Source organism: Lissotriton vulgaris, unplaced genomic scaffold, assembly GCF_964263255.1.
Source record: "Lissotriton vulgaris unplaced genomic scaffold, aLisVul1.2 SCAFFOLD_1627, whole genome shotgun sequence".
NCBI classification, from domain to species: Eukaryota; Metazoa; Chordata; class Amphibia; order Caudata; family Salamandridae; genus Lissotriton; species Lissotriton vulgaris.
In genome coordinates this window covers 519,943-543,247 of record NW_028246708.1, presented here as the reverse complement: position 1 = coordinate 543,247, position 23,305 = coordinate 519,943, and the positions used below count along the sequence as shown (strand labels likewise).

General features: G+C 45.7%; 1 protein-coding gene across 1 annotated transcript in view; it reads right to left on the bottom strand.

The window, feature by feature from the left end:
• Positions 1–23,305, bottom strand: part of ATP11B (ATPase phospholipid transporting 11B (putative)) — a 471,244-nt gene that overhangs the window by 23,837 nt on the left and 424,102 nt on the right. Inside the window, exons 26-27 of the mRNA XM_086949489.1 lie at positions 5,424–5,489; positions 1,180–1,283 (exon numbers count right to left, since the gene is read on the bottom strand). Of these exons, the coding sequence (XP_086805615.1) occupies positions 1,180–1,283; positions 5,424–5,489 (170 nt within the window). The remainder of the gene's footprint in view (positions 1–1,179; positions 1,284–5,423; positions 5,490–23,305) is intronic.

Here is a 23,305-nt window from a genome sequence, read left to right as displayed (position 1 = left end):
CGTTTTCACCAATATAGTACTGATTGAGTCTATATTCATTGGCACTATGCTCACAAACACAGCATGGAGTATAGGTTAGTTACCCCTACTGAAGGCCTTGCAGACCTGGGGCAGGGTGCACTATACTACTGCGAGGGTGTGGAGGGCTGTGTGGATATATCATCGCCTAAGCTGAATAGATTTCTTAATTTTTGTGTTTTTTGTACCTCGGTATAAAGAATAAAGGTTGGTTGAAATTATTGTTCAGGATGTGTGGGTCTTCAAGTAAGCAATCTTGGTTTGTTCTGTCTTTTAAAGGGTCATTCCCTCGGAATGGTGCCACCTGGAGTCCCAAGTGGGGGCGGAGAGCTGGATTTCCTAATAGTTATGAACAACTGTGGATATCCCATGTACTGTTTTTTACGGGGGTTAAATATCCTATGCTTTTAAAGAATCTGCAAATTTGAAAATGTGAAGTGCTTACTTGCAGAAGTGCTGAGAAAAGAAATTACACCCTCCTAGGTGATTTGATAGACTAAAACATTTACAGCAAAAGGTATTACTACTAACAAGTGTTTCATACAGAGAGGCAAGGGGCACACATACTTTTTTTTTTTTTACACAAGGCTGTGAATGTTGCCCAATTGTATTATTTAATAAATTATGGTAAAGTAAAATATGAGCACTTGGACACAGGAGGTTAGTTTTAGCTATGGTTGAGACTTGTTGAGGACTAGATTAAGGTTAGAAATGACCCAACGTGTATAACCATATTATCCTAAGGCAGTGTACTTTCATATTCCCTCATTGTACCTAGGCAAGAGATTAATGTGACCAAATAACTAGCTGATCCTCATGTAAAGCGCTCCGATACCTCCGGGTCTAGCCAGTGCTTTATAAAACTTTGCAAATAAATACATTAATAAATAAAATAAATATATAGGTTTTTTTTTAAATTATGAGCCCACACAAGTAATACAAAACAAAAGCAGTTTCAGACACCTGATTCAATTGTGTGCATAGCTCTTAAACAAGACCCTTGCTTTTGATTAAATGGGTTCAGTAATAACTTTACACATAAGTCAGCTGTTAAACCAACCATCTTTTCATAGGTTCTTAACTTTTTCTCCATATATGTGAAATAAAAACAATAAAAAACTAACAGCACAATAGAAAAACATCTAACAGCACACCACTCACCAGATGATTCCGCCATAAAACAAGGAAAATATAAAATAAAAAACAATGGAACCCCAGGTGACGAAGTGATGAATCCAAGTCCAGAAGCGAGTCTCCAAAGCCATCTAGAATTGAAAAACAACATGATCATGCATCTTTTATATGCAATTTCCGGATTACATTTGTTACTTCTAGCTACATGTATGATTCTATTCATTTTTGTGGAGGACCAAAAGGAATTCTAGGTAGATATAGGCTATGATTTTTTTTAAAAGGGCATATTTTAGTCTACTTCTGGAGGCTCGGAAAAAATTATTAAGAAAACAAAAATTAACTGTCTGAGCTAATGTACCAGATTAAGAGTTGAGCTGCAGGATCAAAAAGTGTATATCCTCACACCTGAAGACAAGGTGGTTTTTCAAAAGTATGATCATCGTCAGATGGGCACTGCATAGTTTTGGCATTGGCTGGAGAAAGGAGTAATTGCTAAGCAATGCTATCTTCAAGCAAGGCGCACTGAATAGGAGGAGGAAGTGATATGATGCTAGGGGATGGCTGGGTAGGGAACAAAAATGGTCTTCAGATCAGATAGCTCCTGGCCACAAAATAGCTTATGGGCCAAACAATCTTGAATTGTATTTGTTTCTCAACTGGTAGTCAGTGAAGGCATAACTATACATATGAAATGAGGTGGAATTGACAGAGCTTCCATTAGTCCAACCAGCATAATTTTGAATTTGCTATCATTTATTCATCAAATGTTCTAGAAGACCCAAACTGAATCTATTGCAAAAGCCCAACGAGATAAGATCATGTCAGACAACTGTGGAGTGCTTATTGGTATGCAACAAAGGAAAGATCTTCCAGTGGACACCTAGGGTCAAGACTAGTATGTGCTATAAGAGAAGAGTCATAGTTGATTGAGACTCCGAATATGGTGTACATGTGGACGGCAAAAGTGAGGAGACCATAACATATTGTTTCATGCAAAATGAGGCTATTGACCACGTGCATGGTTTCCATTTTGAACATTAGGTTTAAGAACGCTCTAGTGCATTAACTGTTTCATGGTAATTAACTTATTCTGTAGCCTAGTTGCTGAATTCGGGGCCAGGTGATCGAACCTAATGAAGACCAGAGTACCATCAGCATTAGATAGAGCATTAAGCTCAAAAGACTTGATGAGCAGTGCAAGGGGATAAAAGACATGTTGAATAGTATGGAAGATAAGAGGAATCCCACAGGACTCAAAAATAAATTGCTTTCTTGTCAGATCTGAATGGCAGTTGAGACAACAGTTAAGTCTTGTTCTACAGAAACAAACAAAAAACAGGCTGGATCCCAACCTTTGCTATAAAGTTGATCAAAATGTAATGTCTACTGTATCAAATGCAACAGAGCTCTAAAATGATTAATATTGATAAATGAAGAGATTAGAATTGCAAGGCCAAGTCATTTAACCGCAGTTCTCAACTATTTGCCTATTTGCACAACGCTGGGGTCAGAGCAGTATTTAACCTGGGTGGAAAAACCAGAACATAGATTTTATCTCACGAGGCACAGGTTACATACGATTCATCATTTGGTTGCTTTCCCCAACTCTGGCTCCTGGTTCGAATCTCTTTGGAATTGCCCATGTGATAACCTTTCACCACAAACAGCACACTTTATACTTTTTAGCACTTTATATAGTAGCTTGAGAAGACGCTTTTTACGGCCACTTTTAATACTCAAGCACTTTACATCGCATCAAGAGATTGATTTTTTTAAAATGTTTAAATACTCCTACGATTTGTTTCTCTGACCTCAACTTTATTTTATCTGCAATAAACTTAGGAGGAGGCATGCTGCACAAGGATACTTATTTCAGCCCTGATGAGACTAAAAATAGTTTTAAATGAGTACTAGTCACCAGGGGTGCTAGCTAATGGAATAATTTTATGTAAATGGCTAAATGTATACATAGATTATAATATTTAATGATTTTTTAAATCGGCTTTAAAGTGTTGTGTGAAGTCTTTTTATAACCTCTGAATTTGAAAAACGATATGATGTATAAAGTATTGACCTGCCTGAATAAGGCAATTACATCTCTTTTGTCCTCAATCTGCTGTATTTTTACCAATACCCAGCCCTTTCAGAGAACTTGATTGCTTCATCTTTGGCCACCGTCAATGTGGTGTGATGTGTTCTATGAGCTTACACCTTGTAAGTTCGCTAAAGCACTGTTGCCTTCAGCTTGATAATCTGGAAAAGGAAATGGCACATGCACCACTAAGTCTCACAGCCAGCATTCAGCTACTGCTTGAAAGCAATTAAGATGAACGACTAAATCAGTACATCTTTGCTTTTAGCAGGCCCAAACTTTGCCACACATCGGTTAAGTCTCTTAAAGGCCCACCTCTGTTATAGAAGCTAGTTCATCTAACGGCTTCCATCAAAATGTTCAGAGAGCTGTGGTCGACAAAAATCTAACACTTTGGGATCAGATCAGCTAGCCTCACTCATTGGTAGAATGTTCATCCCCTAAATCGGAAGTAAAGAGCCTAAGGATTACTTTGGACATGGACTCCGAAGCACAACAGGTGGAGAGAAGTTGCATGGGTATTTTAAGAGCTCATACAGTACTTAAATCACACCACTGGCTACCCATAAGCTGCACAGTGCAATTTAAGGCACTGTACATTGCCTTAAGTTGCGTATCAGGCAAAACATAAAAAGGCCAACATTTTCTCCAAGAGATGGTTCTCTCTCACAGGGCCAACAGAGCTCTTAGGTCAAACAATCTTGAGCTTCTCGTTGTACCAAGACTTAAGAGCTAAAAGTGGAAGTCACTCTTTTACATTTCTTGCACCTAAACTGTGGAACTCACTGCCAACCAGCTTGAGAATAGAGGATCACTTCTTGAGTTTTAGAAAGAAATTGAAAAGTTTTTTCCCATAACCACCTTTAGTGAATGGCCCCCACTGGTTGGACAGCACTGGTAAGCCCGTCACCGAGTAGCCATGCGTTTTTATAAAACCCATGTATAGAACGGATAGAATAGAATAGTTAAGGATAATTATTCCTCTACTGCGGTCCTTCAAATAATTTTTTATTCCAAGACTTGAATTGGGGATAGAGGCATAGGCTCTTGCAGGGACAGCCAATACCTGTACCTCCCTCAAGTTCAATCAACCAAGATTGAACAGGCAATCACAATGAGCCTTCTGTGATCAGTAGAACCTCAATCTCTGTGGTACTTGATTTTCGGTAGTTCTAAATTTTCCAACTATCAATCAGTGACACAAAATCTAACTATGTGTAGCCTGCCAACTGATGCATGGAAAGGCCAAACGAATCCACCGGGCTCTGCATAGAATCTATATGGAAGTTGAAGAGCTTGGGTGAAGTGATACAGCATCTGACACTCATACCCTAACATTACATCTTCTTTAAGCAAGGTAGGAGAATTATTCTAGAATTTATCGCCATTTCGCATCTGGATTCCAGGAACATCAATTAGTAATCCATGGTCAACATTATGAATGGACAGCAAGAGATGAAGCAGAGCCAATGGATATGAGCCACGTGCACCAAGAGTGCACAAAAACACCAATATCTTACCAAAATAAAGTGGACTTGGAAATGGTGTATGACTATTAAGTATGTCTGAATAGAGGGTTGATTCCTGGTCAGATGCTGCCTAGACTGAACAGTACCTTGAAACGGGGTAACTACCCTAACAGAAAAAACTAGGCAAATTCAGAATACCATGCCAGTGAAGTTTTTGGTACGAATGAGGATGCATCCTTGGATGATTGTTAATTCAACAGCACCAAGATCTAGTAAACTTCACTGGATTTAGGAATCTGCTCTAAAAAATTCGATGGATAAATCAGGAGTTGCTTTTCCAACTTACAAACTTGGTTTTGGTTTAGAAGAAGACCTAGAACATAGAAATAGCCACTGGGCAGCAAGAGCGGTGAATGGATAAATAAAAACACTGAAATTAACACTTCACAAATAGGAAGCCAAATTCTTTAAGTTCTAGCATGTATGGTGCAGCATAAACACAACTCCAGTTAGCTGCACTTCCACCAATGTAAGTGGTTCCAGCCTGGTGGGTTATTGAGCAAATGAGACATTCATAGAATCCATACATAAAGCATTAAGAAAATGTTAAAATTAATCTTTTTCGGCATATTGATGTCCAAATTACCTAAAAAGGCATTCATAGAAAACACATTTACTGAAGTTTAATCATCAATAAAATAGGACCTCACCTTCAATGTAACAGTTATAACCAAAACAGTGAAGACCAAAGTACCAAATGTCCAGTTTCCAAACATCTATGGAAAGAAAAAAAAATGCATGAATTAAGTAGGTTAAATAATGGAGGACTGTGAGTTAGTTAAAACTTTTTTAAAACCAGACTATGAAGGACATTTTGGTCAGTAACTTTGTCTAACTGGGTTTATCAAATGTTGAATAGGTTATATTGTTCTTTTAACAATACGAAACAATAGCTCACAACATATAAGAGTAAAACACTAAGGGTGACATTTATGCTTCATAAACAAACAGCATATTAATCCAGATGTGATAATGGTAGCAAAAAACATCACTAAATGGCATCACATACAGCATGTTTAGAACACACCGGCATGTAATGGTAGAGAATGCTAAATATAAGTAAAGCTCACACGCTTTACCATAGCTGTACCCATTGAGGCTTTACTTGATTTTGATATTTCATATTCATTTTATGTCACTTTAAACTTCTGTAGAGTGCATAGGCACACTTATTATGGCTTGGTTAGTGACTGTGGTGTTTAAGCACTCACTGGCTGCATTAAGCTGTATGTGAACCACCTAGTAACATATTTATTTATTACATTTATAAAGCGCCTGACTAACCCCAAATGGGGTATCTCCGCGCTGAGGACAGATTTACATATAACACAAGGGGAGAGAAAGATTAGAAGAGCTGAGTCTTAAGTTTTTTCCTGAAAGACAGGTAGTTGACTTCCTGACGAAGATCGAATGACAGTTGATTCCATAATTTAGGAGCCAAATAAGAAAAAGATTTGCTTCCTAATCTAGTCTGCTTAATGCGCGGAATAGTGAGCAGGCATTTGCCTTCAGATCAAAGTGAGCGCATAGGGGTATATTTAACTAGTTTTTCTGTCAAATATGTTGGACCCATAGAGTTAAGGCCCTTAAACACCAAGCAACACACTTTGAAATGAATTCTCTTGCGGATTGGGAGCCAATGTAGGCTGTGCAAGAGAGGAAGGGGGGGGCGCGATAAGGAGCACTAGTCACCAGGCGGGCAGCAGTATTCTGCACCACCTGTAGGCTTTGTAAGTCAGAGTCATTAGCGGATAACAGCAAATCGTTGCTATAGTCCAATCGACTCAGGACCAGAGCATGAATTAACGTTTTGCGTGTGCTCATCGGGAGAAAGTGAAAAATCTTCCGAAGCAGACTCGGAGCATAAAAACAAGATCTTTTAACTGCTGCAATGTGACCCTCCAGGTTAAGGTGTCTGTTGACTAGCACTCCTAAGTTTTGGACCGCAGTCTTTGGGGTAGGAACTACACCCAATTCTTCAGGCCACCACCCAGGAGACCATCTCGAGATAGCATCCTTAAACAGCATAATCTCAGTTTTCCGTGTTTAATTTCAGAAAGTTTCTCTTCATCCAGAGGGTTATAGTTTTCATACCTTCAGAGAACACTTTCTGGACATCAGGAGTAAATTTGTTGTAAGGGAAGATCATCTGCGTGGGAAATTGGGAAGAACCCAACTTTCCTAAGCAGAGCAGCCAATGGGTCGACGTAGACATTAAATAGAAATGGGCTAAGACAGGAGCCCTGTGGTACACCCTTCGTAACATGACTGAATTTTGATTGAAAAGGGCCTAGATTTACTATTTGGGTCCTGTCAGTTAGAAAGTCCTGTATCCAGTTCAAAGCTGAGTCCTGAACTCCTGTGAGACGAAGTCTGTCTACTAGGATTTGGTGAGATACAGTGTCTAACGCGGCGGACAGGTCAAGCAGTACCAAAATTACTGCTTGACCTGCATCCGCCAGCATTCTTATATCATTGGTTACCTTCACAAAGGCCAATTCAGTACTATACATTGGCCGAAAGCCTGATTGAGAATAGTCCAGACAATTGGAGGATTCCAAAAAGGCCGACAGACGACTATCAACGTGTCTCTCCAAAAGTTTACTATATAGGGGTAGCAAAGAGATAGGGCGGTAGTTAGTAATAACATCAGAGGCCAGTTTCGCGTTTTTACGGATTGGCATGATTTGGGCAACCTTCCAAGCTTTAGGCAGTTTACCCTCTTTGATGGAATGGTTCAGAATAGAGCAGAGAGGTTCAGCTAATTCTTCTGCCAGCTTCTTGGCAGTCTTTGCAGGAATTAAGTCAGTGGGTGGGCCTGACTTAGTAGATCTTAAAAATAGTTCTGTGTCTTGGACTGTTAGCAGCGGAAATTCTTTAAGAACAACCTGTCCCTCCGACTCAGGTAATTGGTTGATGTCAACATCATCTTTTTGTATGACAGAGGAAACTATTTTGCTATAAATGTCTTCTATTTTTTCGGTTAAGTAATCCGAAATATTATTGCAGAGAGATTGGGTGGGTTCTTCTTCAGTATCAAGAGTTTTAGGGTTTACAAAGGTGTTGAGAATCTGAAAAAGCATTTTGGAAGAGTTACCCGATTGTTCCATCTGCATGATAATTTGGTGTTTACGCGCCTTTTTTTATATTTTTGTGTTAAGTGAGCAAAGCCATTTTATGGAGTTCTTTTCTTAGCGTATCTTTGGTACGCCGCCATTTACGTTCAAGTTTTTTGTAGTTAATCTTCTCTTCCTTTAGCTCTGTTGTATACCATGTGGTCTGAGTGCGGTTAGTCATCGTGTTTGACGTTTTCTCTGGAATTAACCCCTTCGACGCTAATGACGGAGCGGCTCCATCATGAGCGTCGGTTGGGCTGTGCTCATGACGGAACCGTTCCGTCATGACCACACCTGTTATTTAGAAACTTCAGCACAGCGCAAAAATTCGCGCCGCGCTGAAGGTGTTATAACATCCAAAGTAGTTTTGGTGGTGCGATGAAAAGACTCAAGATGATCATCCACTGTAACTGGAACAGATGCCTGCTTGTTCCTAGTGAGCAATTCTTTGAATGTGTCAGGAGATAGTTTCTGCCAGTGTCTGAAAGTCTTTTTGGATGGAAGCATCTTCGCTATGTCTTTCCTTATATTGAGAAGGTCAAAGGAGACCATGGATATCTCTGGTAATGATTTACACTAGCAACAGCAATTCATTTTACCTTTAGGAAACACCCATAACGTGCCAACAACTTGATTGGCAGAACAAATCTGCACTATCTTGAATATCTCTCTATTGACTTCAGAGGTTTACAAGCATAGACATTAACGGAACACATGTATCGGCAAACTGCTCACCATTAGTCATACAATATACCTTTTTTTTTAAAAATTCAAATAAAAGATATGCTTAATAGATATAACTACACAGTACATAAACAACGATTGTGCACCTGTAGGTAGAAGTACAGAATGACAGACAATGTCACCAACAAATTCCACCTATGAAGGGCATAACAATGAAGCTCTGTTACATTCTTCATTACAATACAGAAGCCACTGAAAGGGACTGCTCAAGACAGTAGAGATATTAGCTCCTCACAATACTTGCGATGTAGCTGGAGGTCAAGACAGTGACATTATGAACGACTTGTAGTGATGGTCAGAGGAAGTGTTTTTCAATTCAGATTATCATAGACCTTCTTGAAAAGTAAGAGCACAACATTTGGAGAGGGCAAAAATCACTTAATTCAAGAAACAGTATTATTTCGATTTGTGTTCATTTTGGAGAAGAGGAAATTTACTGACATTTTGTTTCAGTATTTCTCTCCTAGATAAGTCTCAACTAATCATGGATGTGACATATTTTGAAAGTTGGACATACAGATCTGAAATGTGTGGATATGATACTACATAGTCTCAAATTGGGCATAATGGAGAGCTTCTGAAAACCGTTTTTATAATGCAACCATCTAGTATTCACGATCTTCACAAACTATGGGAAGAACACATTTCTCACCTTCGGTAACTCTTTCTGGTGGATTCCTCACATTTAGAATAATCCCCATGCACCAGACTGGATCCAGAGGTTTTCACAGCAGTGCTCCCACGTGCCACAGGTGGTGTTGAGTGTCTCCGCATAGGACTAGTTCCACCCCAGAAGTGATGGAGCGGAGCTACAAGTAAGTGCACGCTCGAGTGCAGTCGTCAGTTTCTTACTTGACTCTTTCAGCGATTCGGGCCCAAAGCACAAACAATTGGAGGTACCATGTGCAGATAACTAATTAGGGACCTTTTTAGATCGTAAGAAGACAATGCAGAAGAACTGAGACGTAGGAGGGCAGTGAGGAAAGGGTGGTTAGAGAGAGTATCCATCAGAAAGAACATGACTGAAGTTAAGTAACTTGTTTATCTGATGGATACTTCTAACTTCACCTTTAGTTAACACCAAAGAGGTATCTCCTAAGGTGAAGGGTCTGTAGAGTGGACACAGAACAAAAAGTCCATACGGGCCAAACAAGGAATATGCCCTTCCTGTTGGACCTGGCTGTCAAGGCAGCAATAGTGCTTCAGAAAGGGGTGCACTGACACCCACATTTCTTCCTCACATGTCAAGAAAAGGCATTCCATGTGCTACTGCACTGGTGGCAGCATTGGCCATGATGGCTTAGGCCCTCAGTACTTCTTGTGGCAGTTTCTTGGCTAATGCATAGCAGATTTTAATGAAGAGGACTATCCACCTTGATAAAGTCCATGTCTGCACAGCTTTACCTTTCTTTACCCCCAAAAACTCTATAAGAAGTTGATCGTCCACCCATGGTCTCTGGTGCGATCGATGTAAAAGCTTAAGGATCTTTTACGGTCCAATCGATGGGGTCGCTCCTCCTTTTTTGAGGGGTGAGGCGATCCACAGAACATTGTGAGGGTGATGGATTGCCCCATGTGAAAAGGAGTTATGACTTTTGGCAAAAAGCCGCCCAACACCAGTTTGTCTGGTGCAGGAGCAGGGCATGGAGGGCATGGAGAACATGGAGCCCATGTTACATATTTAGCTGCATCCTTGCTGTCTTCAATGGTTTGAGCCGAAGAGGCCCAAAACTCTTCCAAGATCAATAGCAAGATCTCACAGGCCAATTCTCAGAAGACGTGCATATAATGGCCCAATAGGGAGATTGCATTGACTGAGCTGCACTTTGCCATCTAGTGGCATGTGGAAGCACTGCTTTGGAAACATCCAGACCCAGTCTGGTCCTGGTGCTTGGGGAATATTCTAATAGTAAGGAATCTGAGGTAAGAAATAGCCATTAGAAACTATTCTCTCAAATGGTGCTTTTATTTTAAATTCACAACATGTTTTTCACACAATTTGCTCTGTACCCAGTAAAAAATGCAAACCCCCCACTGTTGAATTATTCATCAACAATACTTCACAATTCAATAGCAAGGTTTGCCAGATTGAAAAGCCTGTAGTCAAAAAAACAAAACTTGTATGTCAAATGTCAGGAGCCTGGTTCATCTCGCTCACCCATAAGGACACAGTCATCCACTTCCCCGACAGGACCTGGGTGCCAATCTCCCAATTCCAGCATGTCCAGTTCCCAATACCATTCTTTCTCACCATATCCCAGGTGTCTGAAATTTGCTCATATCTCTATTCTAGTCCTCAGTGCTCATCTCCTCCAACAGATCCCCAGTGCCCACTTCAACGAAGAACTTCAATAAACCTGGTGTCCATCAATGCCCCAGGGCCGGCTTTATCAACAGTTTCACCAACACACTGCTCTCAAACCTCCATAACCTCTAACCCAGTAGTATGCATCACAAGAGGGGAACATATAGCTATACAGACTAATATGTCTCTTGTGTGCCTGAATGGTACACAGAGTGCAGAGCTGCAGATCTTTTACTGTGTTAATCACAGATTGATAAAACATAGTAAGCAATGTAAGACTGTAGGCCATTTTTGGTGAATCTGACTGGTAGAGAGCTAAACTAAGTAGTTTGGAACTTCAATCTATGAGCCATGTATTGCACATATGCAGGACCCAAGGTCTGTAGTCTTGCCTAGGAGCTGGGTTGCATATATGAGTGGTACAGACATTTTATGAACAAAGGTTGTGCACCCTGTGGACCAAACAAATGCACCTAAAATGGGAGCCGAGAGAAACAAGGTGTGATGAGTTAATCAAAGTAGTGTACATACAAACACAGAATTCTAATCCCTGTATAATGGGTTAGATGTAGTCTAGATAGCTATAGAAAAATAAAGTAGGAAGATTTTAACGGATTGCTGCCTACAGAGATTGTGCTTGTAGCTTGGAAGTTGTGTTTTAAGGGATTTTCTTTTCAAAAAGAGGGTTCCTGGATAACCCACATGGTATAAACATTTCTATAGGTTATAAATGAGAAGGAAGATTCCCATACGGAAGAAATGACAATAATTGATATTTACTAACATTGGAATTTCCTGTACCAAATGAACAAGTTACTTACCTTCTGTAATGATATATCTGTAAGGGACATATTAGTTATAGATTCCTTACCTTAGAATTACCCCCAGGATGGATCTAGAGTATTTTTCTTCAGCAGTACGTACCCCTGCGCGTCGGTAGGTGGCGTTGGTCGACTCCGCGTTCGTCATTGGCGTCGGGATTGCCGGAATGACGTCGGGGTATCTACTTAGACGCCGCCCATGCGCACTTACATCAGTTCTTTACGAGACATTCCATGCCAGAAACGCAGAGCCATGAAAGACACTGACCACTGGTGCACAAAGCTAGAGCCCTGAAAGGGAGTTCTTACTCTAGAAGTCAGTTCGCAGAACGGGGAGGATGGGTGGGGCGGTACGGATTCTATAACTTACAGATATATTGTTACCGAAGGTAAGTTACTTGTCCATCTGAATGCGACTATTAGGTATAGATTCCTTCCCTTAGAATAGATACTCTAGGAATATTGACCCCGGAAGTGGGTTTGCAAACTAAGTTCACAGCAGAAAGTCCTGGAGAGCAAAACCGCCAATGAAGCCGTCTTTCCGGACTTGACTATCCAGGCAATAATACTTAGTGAACATTTGCAGCAGTGCCCAGGTGGCTGCCTGGCAGATGTCACTGAGGGGGTCTCCATGTCCCAAAGCAGTAGCGGCTGCCATCTCCCTGGTGGAATGGGCGTGCAACCCTACCGGAGGCTCCTTTTTCGCCAAGGAATAACAGATTTTAATGCAAAGAACAACCCATCGAGAGATGGTTCGTTTTTGCACGGCCTGACCTTTCTTGGCGCGCACATATCCAACAAAGAGTTGATCACTTACCTGGAATGGTTTGCGCGATCCAGATAAAATGATAGCGCACGTTTTAAATCCAGACTGTGGAGCCGCTCCACTTGAGAAGGATGCGTGAAGAAGGTGGGCAAAGTGATGGTCTGTCCTATGTGGAAAGAGGTAACCACTTTGGGAAGAAAAGAAGGTTGAGTTCAAAGGACAACCTTGTCTGGATGAACTGGAAGGAAAGGAGGTTAAGAAGAAAGAGCCTGAAGCTCACTCACCCTGTGAGCGGAGGTGATGACAACCAGAAATGCAGTCTTTAAGGTCAATAGTCTGAGGACAATTATGTAGTGGCTTGAAAGGAACACACATGAGGCAGGTTAAGATCAGATTCAAATCCCACTGGGGAATTACAAAAGAAATAGGAGGAAAGAGGAGAGTAATGGCATTAAGAAATCTATTTACAATAGGAGACGTGAAAAGAGAAGGCTGATCAGGAAGGCAAAGAAAGGCCTTTAAGGGTGCCCAGAGCACAGCCCCGCTGGGACAAAGAAAGAAGGAAGAGAACCTCTGAAAGAGGAGCAGGAAGGGGATCCACAGCCTTTGCTGTGCACCATGCCACAAATTTGTTCCATCTACAGGCGTATACAGTTTTAGTGGAGGGACGGCTGGTGGCCAAGATGACATTACAGACTTCGGGAGGAAGGTCAAAAGCTGTCAACTGTTGCCGCTCAATCTCCACGCAAGGAGGTGGAGGCTGGACAGGTTAGGTGGAGGACAGTCCCCTGCTGTTGTGACAGAAGTTTCTCCCAAAGAGAAAGTTTGATTGGAAGATCGATGGCTATGTTCAACAGCTCGGGATACCAGACTCTTCGTGCCCAACCTGAGGCCACAAGAATGACTTGGGCCCGATCACTCTTAGAAGACCGCAACTCAAACTTGTGACGAAAAGCGTAGCCGAGCGAGTGCTGCTTTGAAAACGACCAACGCGCAGAACTACTGACATTGTGTGTTCTCTTCGGTGGCTGAGCCATCTAACCTAGGCTCTTCCCACTGCTGAAAGAGACCTTGCACCAGCTCCCAGTGAAGATGCCATTCGTGATCCATCATGCATCGGCGGCTGAGTTTATCCGCCCTGACGTTCAGGGAATCTGCCAGGTGTTGAACCACCAGTGACATGCCCTGATCATTTCCGGTTCCCCGCGCAGCCGATTCATCGCTGCGGCGGGAGGTCACCGACCTTTGGACAATACTTGACGCCACTTTGGCGAGCGCCGAGGCCACGCCCCCTCTCGGAGGCCACGCCCACTTTCAGCGCATTTAAATAGACGCTGTTCACGAGCGTCCTGCCCAGTCTTGCGAGTCCTCCTGAGGCGGAAGCCGGGAGCAGACCTTTAGCAATTTTACCCTGACTAATAGAGAGAATTGTGTGTATTTTACTCGTGTACTTGTTTTTAATAAAACCTACTTTACCTGCTCATTTCCGGTTCCCCGCGCAGCCGATTCATCGCTGCGGCGGGAGGTCACCGACCTTTGGACAATACTTCACGCCACTTTGGCGAGCGCCGAGGCCACGCCCCCTCTCGGAGGCCACGCCCATGTTCCCCTTCCCTCAACTCCCATAAATCATGTGCCATTACCGGACGCGCAGCGGACGAGCGCAGCGGGCGCGCCGATTGCGCGCCAAAGGCGCGCTTAAGGCAAGCCCGTCTGCGCCCGTCCGCGACCAAACGCGCCTAGGGCCTAGGCCCCTTCTCCTGCCCGGCCCATTACAATATTCATCGGCACAGCTACTCGCTCTTCAAGCCAGCAGGCCCATTGAAGCCTCCCTGACCATCCATATCAAGAATCTGGGCATCACAGCCGCAGCAACTCCGATCGCCCCTCTCACTCCGCCCCTCCCTCCCCCCCTGCCCTCTCCTCCCCGTCCTAATCCCCCAGCCGGACCCAGTCAGGTCCCACTTACCATATTCTACCTCAACACGCGGTCCGCGGTTAAGCATTGCCACGAACTGTCAGTTTTGCTTGATACCCATAAACCAGACCTCCTATTCCTTACGGAGACCTGGTTCCGCGACAGCTCCCTCCCTAATCTCCTTGCCTCCCTTCCAGCCACCTATTATGCCCTCCGGGCTGACCGCCCAACGGCTAAATCTGGAGGGGGTGTCGCCCTGATCGCCAGAAAGGATCTACCATTCCAACCTATCAGTTTTCCCTCGATAGGCACGGCCGACTTTTTAGTCGCTCGCTCTCTTTGTTACCATACTCCCCTCACCTGCCTTCTTATGTACCGCCCTCCTCAACTGTCGCCTACCTTCTTGGACGGATTTCAAGAACTGGTGGCCTCCCTAGCTGTAAACAATTCATCCGTTCTGCTCCTGGGTGATTTTAATTTCTGGCCTTCCGACCCAGCTGAATGCTCCACTTCCAAGGAATTTTCTGAAACCTTACGCTCTCTTAATTTCATCTCGCATATCAATACCCCGACCCATATTCATGGACACACGCTCGACCAAATCTGGTCTCTGAACTGCCCTATTTCTTCTCTGTCCATCTCTCCCTGCCCCTGGTCTGATCACTCATTGATCTCTTTCTCCTCTCAACTCGGACCGCCTATCAAGTCCTCGCACCCCAAAAACATCTGGGCCCGTTCTTGGGGGCGGGTAGACCTGGCTGCCTTAGCCTCCTCTCTCTCCTCCTCCTGCCCCGATCTGTCCGGTCTGCCCTCAGCGGTTCAAGCTAATTCCATCAACTCGTGGCTACTCTTAGCCTGCGATTCCATCGCTCCCCTGAGGCGCATTTCCTCCAAACGGACTAATGATTCCAACCTGTGGTTCAATAACGATCTGAAGGCACAAAAACTAGCGGTCCGCCACGCAGAACGAGCATGGAGAAGACAGTACTGCCCTCAGCTTAAATCACACTACACTTCCCTTTTGCAGCAATATAAGAAATCCATACTGTCCACCAAAAAAGAGTACTTCTCCTCCAAAATCCTAGTTGCGGAGAACAAATCCAGAGAAATTTTTGCCATCATTAAGAAACTCGCATACTCTGATCGAACCACCCTTACACCCTCCCCCTCTCAACCTCTTTGTGATACCCTGAACTCCTACTTTTTGGATAAAATTGCGACAATCAGGGCCAATATTCTTCCCCCTTCCCCCTCTTTCCGAATCCCTCCTTGTCCCCCGACAGACGCCCGCCTTCACTCATTCCCTCCTTTAACAGAAGATTCTTTCCTTTCCCTCCTCCCTCTGGTCAAATCTGGCTCCCCTCACGACCCTTGTCCTGCTCATATTCTTGCTCATGTCTTCACCAACTGTCCGCTACCCCCCCTCACCTTTCTTAACAGTTCCTTGGCCCAAGGCGTGGTCATCCCCGCTCTCAAATCTGCCATAATCTTGCCCATTCTAAAAAAACCTGGATCAGATCTTTCCGTCCCTGCTAACTACCGCCCCATCTCCCTTCTCCCCTTCCTAGGGAAAGTCCTGGAGCGGCATGTCACCAAAGCACTATCTTCCTACGTGGAAGCAAACCGAATCCTGGCGCCCCGTCAGGCCGGCTTTCGACCGGCTCACTCCACCGAGTCGGTCGTGCTTTCTGTACTGGACAACCTTAGAGAGGGAATGGACACTGGCATCCCCCAGGCCCTGGTGCTACTCGATCTCTCGGCCGCATTCGACACGGTAGATCACTCCATCTTACTCTCCCGTGTCGGAGCGGCGGGGATCGGAGGCACCGCCTTGGTCTGGCTGTCCTCCTTTCTAAGCGGACGCACCCAGGCAGTTCGCCTGGGGGACTTCTGGGCTGAACCACGGAAGGTAGTGTGCGGGGTCCCCCAAGGCTCCTCCCTTTCCCCCCTACTGTTTAATTTGTATATAGCCCCCCTCATCTTTGCTCTTCAACAGATGGAGGTCTCCGTATACAATTATGCGGATGACCTCCAGCTCATTTTTTCTCTGTCTCACTCCCCTGACTCCAAATCTAAATTCCAATCCACCATGCTTTTCATCCGGGACTGGATGAATCACAACCACCTGAAACTAAATCCAGATAAGACAGAGCTTGTTCTGACAGGTGGTTGCTCCAGTCCCTGGTCCCCCCTCTTCTGGCCCTCCTCACTTGGTCCCCCCCCACCCCCTACCTCCTCCGTCAAAACCCTGGGTATAAAAATCAATGATCAACTCACTATGCACTCCCAGGTGAGCTCGGTGGTTTCCTCCTCTTTTCTATCCCTCCGCACTATCCGTAAAGTCTCCCGCTTCTTCTCCTTCACAGCCCTGAAACTTATTGTACTGGCCATGGTCATCTCCCGTTTGGATTATGCCAACGCTCTTTACCATGGCATGCCAGCCTATAGCGTACGTCGTCTCCAGCTGGTCCAAAACCAAGCGGCCCGCTTGGTATACAACCTGACGAAATCCCATCACGCCACTCCCCTCTTGAAATCCCTGCACTGGCTCCCTGTGCGCGAACGCTCCCTTTTTAAGGTGGGCTGTCTCGCCTTTCAGGCCCAGCTAGGCAGGTCCCCTGCTTTTATTTCCTCGGAGATCATACCTTATGTCCCCCCCAGGGAACTTCGCTCCTCTGCTCACCACCTACTCACAGTTCCTCGCTTCCGTCGTAAGAAATGGGGAGGGTCTAAATTCTCCACCCTCGCCCCTGTGTTCTGGAACTCCCTTCCGATGCAACTCAGAACTTCCAATCAATACCAGCCCTTTCGAAAGGCCTTAAAAACCTTTCTTTTTTCCAAAGCATTCCCCTCATAAATTCTCCTCATTTTCTCTCCCCGCTCCATGACCTCAGAGACTCTGCTTACTGTAGCGCCATGAAACCTTTGGGTGTACGTGCGCTGTATAAATATTTTAAAATTCAAATTCAAATTCTGATGTTCCAGCTACGTCCAAAGCGGGGAGAGCCTCTTGACATAAGGTCCACGACCCCACCCCGCACTGTTCGTTGCAGTACCACATGGCGATGGTGTTGTCCGGGAACACTTGCACTTCTCTTCCTTTGACAGAAGGAAGGAATGCTTTCAGTGCAAGACGGATCGCCCGGAGCTCCAGCAGGTTGATGTGGTGCCCGACCTCCGCCAGAGACCAGAGGCCTCTGATCCCCGCCTCTCCCATGTGGCCGCCCCATCCCAGAAGTGACACATCTGTCATCAGTGTGAAGTCTGATTGGGGAAGGAAGAGGGATCTGCCGTTGACCCAATCCTGGTTCGTTAGCCACCACTGCAATTGGTGTACAGTGCCCTCCGAGATCTGGACGACATCGGAAAGATTCCCAAGCTGCTGCGCCCACTGGAACTTCAGGTCCCATTGCAGAGCCCACATATGCCACCTGCCATAGTACACCAGCAGGATGCAGGAGGCAATGAGGCCCAGCAGCCTCGGAGTCATCCTCACTAAATCCCGGGACAGAGGCGGAAACATCAGTATCATAGCCCGAATATCCCGGACTCGCTGCTCGGGAGAATAGGCCCGAAACTGGGCTTTATCCAGAACTGCTACGATGCTTCAGAGAGGGAATCAAGTGTGACTTTGGCACGTTGATAGTGAACCCCAGCAAGTGCAGGAGGTCCACAACGACAGCCTGGGGCAAACTCTCCTTCAACAGCCAGTCGTCGAGTTAGGGGAAGACTGGAACCCCTAATCTGCGCAGATGAGCTGCGACCACCGCCATCACTTTTGTGAACACCAGAGGGGCGCTGGTAAGGCCAAAGGGGAACACGGTAAACTAAAAATGCTTGTGGCCTACCGTGAACCGTAGGTAACGCCTATGGGTTGGCAGGACGGGGATGTGAAAATAAGCCTCCTGCAAGTCCAACGCTATCATCCAGTCTCCTGGGTCAGGGCAGACCAGACCTGAGCCAATGTCAACATTTTGAACTTCTCCTTTCGGAGGAAGCGGTTGACGTCCCTGAGATCCAAGATAGGACGCAGGCCTTTGTCCTTCTTGCCACCACAACCTACTTCTGGCACAGGAACGCCCTAGAAGGCTCCCTTGGCCAAGACAGCTGCAACTACCTGACAGAGAAGGGCCAGGTGATCCTCCGAAATGCGATGGAGTGTTGGTGGCATGGAGGGAGTGGTAGCCTAGAAAGGGAGGGAGTATCCCCTTTTGACTATCTGCAAAACCCACCTCTCCAATGTGATGTTTTGCCAATGGGGGAGATGATGGTGAATCCTGCCACCCACTGGCAAGGGGTGGCCCTGAAAGGTCAGACTAGGAAGGCTTGGAGGCCTATGCAGAGGGGGCACTGGTGGACATGCCTGCTCACTGGGCCCCAGACCCATTGCGCTGGGTCCCATGTTCCCGGCCGCACAGAGGTTGAGTAGCTTGCACCGGCCTGTGGGCCTGGCTGGACTATGGTGGAGCACCCCTTCTATAGCTACGAAAGGAGCGAAAGGCAGACTGAACGGGACGAGAGTTGGCAGCAAGGCCCAAGGAGGCTGTAGCACGAGAGTCCTTGAAGCACTCAAGTGCATTGTCCGCCTTGTCGACAGCCAGGCGACAGCCATCAAAGGGCATGTCCAAAAGGGTCAATTGGACATCCCAGGAAAAGCAAGTGGATCTCAGCCAGGTGTAGCATATCAAGGCTACTTACGTTCTACCTAGTGAGTCTGCAGTATCCAGCCCACATCGAATGGCGAACTACGCTACGTCCCTACCTTCTGCAACCGCATGGGTGAGTACAGTCCGGGCCTCATCCGGGCACTGTGGCAGTACTTACACAACTGTGTCCCACACAGAGTGGATGTAGTGGCCCAAGAGACATGCGGTGTTCACCGACAGCAGTCCTAAGCTGGTGGAAGAAAACATCTTCCCAAGATGATCCAGCTTCTTGGATTCCCTATCTGGGGGGAGCAGTAGGGAACGCGCCTTTGGAGGTTGAGGCTTGGACCACCAAACTCTTAGGGGTAGGGTGTTGGGAGAGGAAGATGGGGTCGCCCGGGGCCGGATGGTGGAGTTGGGCAATCATCCTATCCACAGGAGCCCCTGTGCTGGGCTTAGATCAAGTGCCCAGAAGGATGTCAGTGAGGGCCACATTAAACTGCAGCAGAGGCTTAGAGGAGGCCGCTGCTGGCTGAAGCACATCAGTCAGGAGGTTAGTCCTGACTACCACAGTGGGAAGCTCGAGGCCCAAGGCCTCAGCCGCCCTACACCACACCACAGTGTAGGAGGCTCCCTCCTCCGTGGCCAAGGTAGGTGGAGAGAGCATACCAAGGGTCTGGGGAGGTATCCAGACCACTGGCATCACCCAACTCATCTCTCCAGTCCGACTCTTCAAGCTGGTCTGCCAGAGGGCCCACAGACCCCTTCCACTCCTCCCCCTCCTCTGGAATCCACTCAGGGCGAAAAGGAATGCCAGGATAGAACAGTGGTACAAAAGTACTGGTCGGCGCCGGTCCAGTTCCTTGTTCAGATCGAGGGGGAGGCCGGGGTCGACACCAGCCGGGGACATATCTGGCTTCGGAGGTGTCGTCAGTGGAATCTGCGCCGGGGGGAGTTGTCGCGAGGTCAACCGGTGCCTATCCGGATCCAGGCCTGGATCCCCTGATGTCGCCAGCATCAAAGGCCTAGTACCCCCAGCTGAGTCCACAGGGCCAAATGGCGCGCCGGCAGAGACGGGCTGCCGAAAGATTGAGTGGAGCGCTTCGTAAAAGGAATGAACCTGTGCAGGGGACGCCCCGGCTCCCAGGAAGGGCGGGAAGCTTGGAGCCGTCCCAGCAGGCCCCCCGGGTGGAGCCGAAGGACGCCGACCTTCCGCAGCCCGTGTCATGTTAGCCGACGGACGGGGAGAAGGCAAAGAGAGACAGTGCTTCTTCGCCTTCTTCTTGTGCTTCAAATTAACTGAAGACTTCCATGAGGAGTGATGGTGGTGACTCCGAGACCAGACCAGTGACCTCCCACTCGACCGGGACCTCAAGTGGCGCGGAGCTGTCTGCTGCCCCTCCAGATGCTTTTGGGACTGCTCCCACAAAGACTTCTGGTACATGGCCTGACAGTCGGATCACGACTTCGGGTCTTGGTCGCGCTCCAGGCACTAAAGGCACAGGAGGTGTGGATCCGTGACTGAAATCAACTTGAAGCAGGTCCACCAATGTGACATCCCTGCGTGCACCAGGAGTCGAACGACTCGTGAAAGATGTGGACAAAAAGTGCAAAAACACTAGGTAAAAAATGACTCTGCTCTCTCCGGATCTAAGCTGGTTGGCGCAGAAAAATAAAGAACTGATGTCAGAGCGCAGGGACGGCGTCTAAGTAGATATTGCGACGTCATTCCAGCAATCGCAACGCCACCTACCAAAGTGCAGGGTATTGCTGAAGAAAAATTCTCCGGATCCAGTCTGGTGCCTGGGGGTAATAATTAAGGTAAGGAATCTATAACTAATAGTGTCTTTCAGATATCTATGCATCACCGGAGCTAGTTTTATCTTTCTTCACACAGCAAACACAACCTACTTCTCCCAAAGTTTTAAACCTTAGTGAACATATGAACACATTGTTTTAGGAGCGGGCCACAATGACTTCGATACATTACATTTTAAAGCAGAACATTTAGCTGTAGCTTTGTTTGCCCTTCTGAGATTAGACAAACCACACAGCTGAAAATGCTTCTGCTATTAGCAAACCTAACTAAAATATCATTTCTATCCTAGATTATTAGAAGAAATGTAGTTGCAGATTTGTTTATACTGGTAGGATGTGTGACAACAATCACATTCAACTAACCTAGAGGAGCAAATTGCATGTTTAAAGTTTGATTAAAGTATGCATGTACTCAGGATCATATGCAAAACAATGCGTTATAGATTATATAACCATTGCTGATGGATGTACATAACATATACAGCAGAGGTTAAGTCCCATTAGCTGACTCAGTCAGGATATCTTTATTCGACTTATTACAAGTCATACAAAGAAACATAAACAATAAAACGTAACATAGGATACATATGCCCATACATACATAGCCCAGCATATCCATAAGAGCGTTAAAACTACAAATATAAGTTAAATACTATACAATGTTAAAACTATACAAATTCATTCATAAGAGACAGAAATAATTCTTGTGATAACCCTTAAAAATTGCTAAGGCGAGTTTTGACCGACAGCTTTCACCCTAGCTGCGGCTACTAAGAAATTCGCGATGCAAAAGGTAGTGCGGGGATTTGACAAAAGCTGTAAATAAAGCAAGGCTGGACGAACCTGAGTGAAACCCGCTTCTTTCAGGACGGGGAGTAGATATTTTTTCCTCTGCTCATGAAAGAAGCGGCAAAACATGACAAAGTGCATTGTGTCCTGCACCGAGAAGTCGTCACATCTACAGGGTGGGGCTTCATCTGGCTTCTGCCAGCCCTTAAATGAACCAAGGTGATAGTGTATCAGGTTGAACCTGAACTTGGTTAACAGGAACCTATGGTAAGGGACGGTTACAAAAATAAGATAAGGTGCAATGGAGGGGGCGCTGACCAAAAGGTTATGAGACCTAACTGATGGCTTCAATAATTCTGCATCCTCACGATACGCTTCCTTCCTATCCATGAATGCCTTTTTTATGTGACCTATATCTTGGGCCCTGATTTTGTCTGGGCATAAAAAGAGCTCAGGACGGCCCAGGTCAGTAAAAGATTTAATTAGATAGGCCATCCATGGGATACTACTATGTTTATCTAAAGATAAAACATCCTTCAAAATTTTATGGTTTAGTGGGAGGTCTTCGTTTAACCACAATTTCAACCATAGAATCAGGGGTGCTAAGCTCAGTAGATCTGACAAATACGGAAGGCCCACCTCACGGTGGATTGAGTAGGTTGGGGTAGACTGAGGTACGGATAAGAGGGATCTAATAAATCTGTTTTCCGCTCTCTGGATAGGGTCAAGATTAACGTAGCCCCACAAAGGAGAACCGTAAAGTGCAATAGCCACTGGCTTGCTCTTATAGATCTTTAGAAGAGCTTCCATGGGCCGGGCTCCCAGCTTGCCTGCGAAACCCAGGATCGCTGAGGAGGATCTAATTACCGCCAACTTTTTGGCTCTTATCTGTGGCCCCCATGTTCCCTTTTGATCAAATAAGACACCCAGGTAGGGGAATGTCGTTACCATTGAGACGGGGACCCCTCTACAAAAGAAAGATTTGTGCCTTTTTTTGGTGCACTCGCGCCCCATTACCATTGTGTGTGACTTTGATACATTCACCTTCAAATCCAAATTATTCATAAAAATGCCAAATGCGTCCAAAAGAGTCTCCTGCACGTGGGACGTCCGCATTCAGGCCGCGCAGATGTGCCCCCAAGCCGTTGATGTAGATGGTAAAAAGCGTGGGGGCTAAGATGCAGCCTTGACGTACCCCCTTTAAGGATTTAAACAATGGGGTGCATCTACCATTGTTTGACACTCGAACAGCTGCGAAGAGCTCCTGATGCATAGTGGCCATGAACGAGACCAAGGCTTCTTCGATGCCCAGCTCCAACAAGGTCGCCCACAATTTTGATCTATTAACAAGATCAAACGCCGATGACAGGTCCATAAAGGCGAGAAACACAGACCCCTCCTTGGCAACAGTGTACTTGGAAATGAGTAGATGCAAGTTAGTACATTGTTCAATGGTACCCTTTCTCTCTCTAAAACCGTATTGCAAGTCAGATAGACCTCCACGATCCTCGATGTTCTCCCTCAATCTGGCTAACAGAACTCTGCCCAATATTTTTATGGTCGAGTCCAGTAGGGATATGGGCCTGTAAAAAGCGGGGTCGTCCCTGCG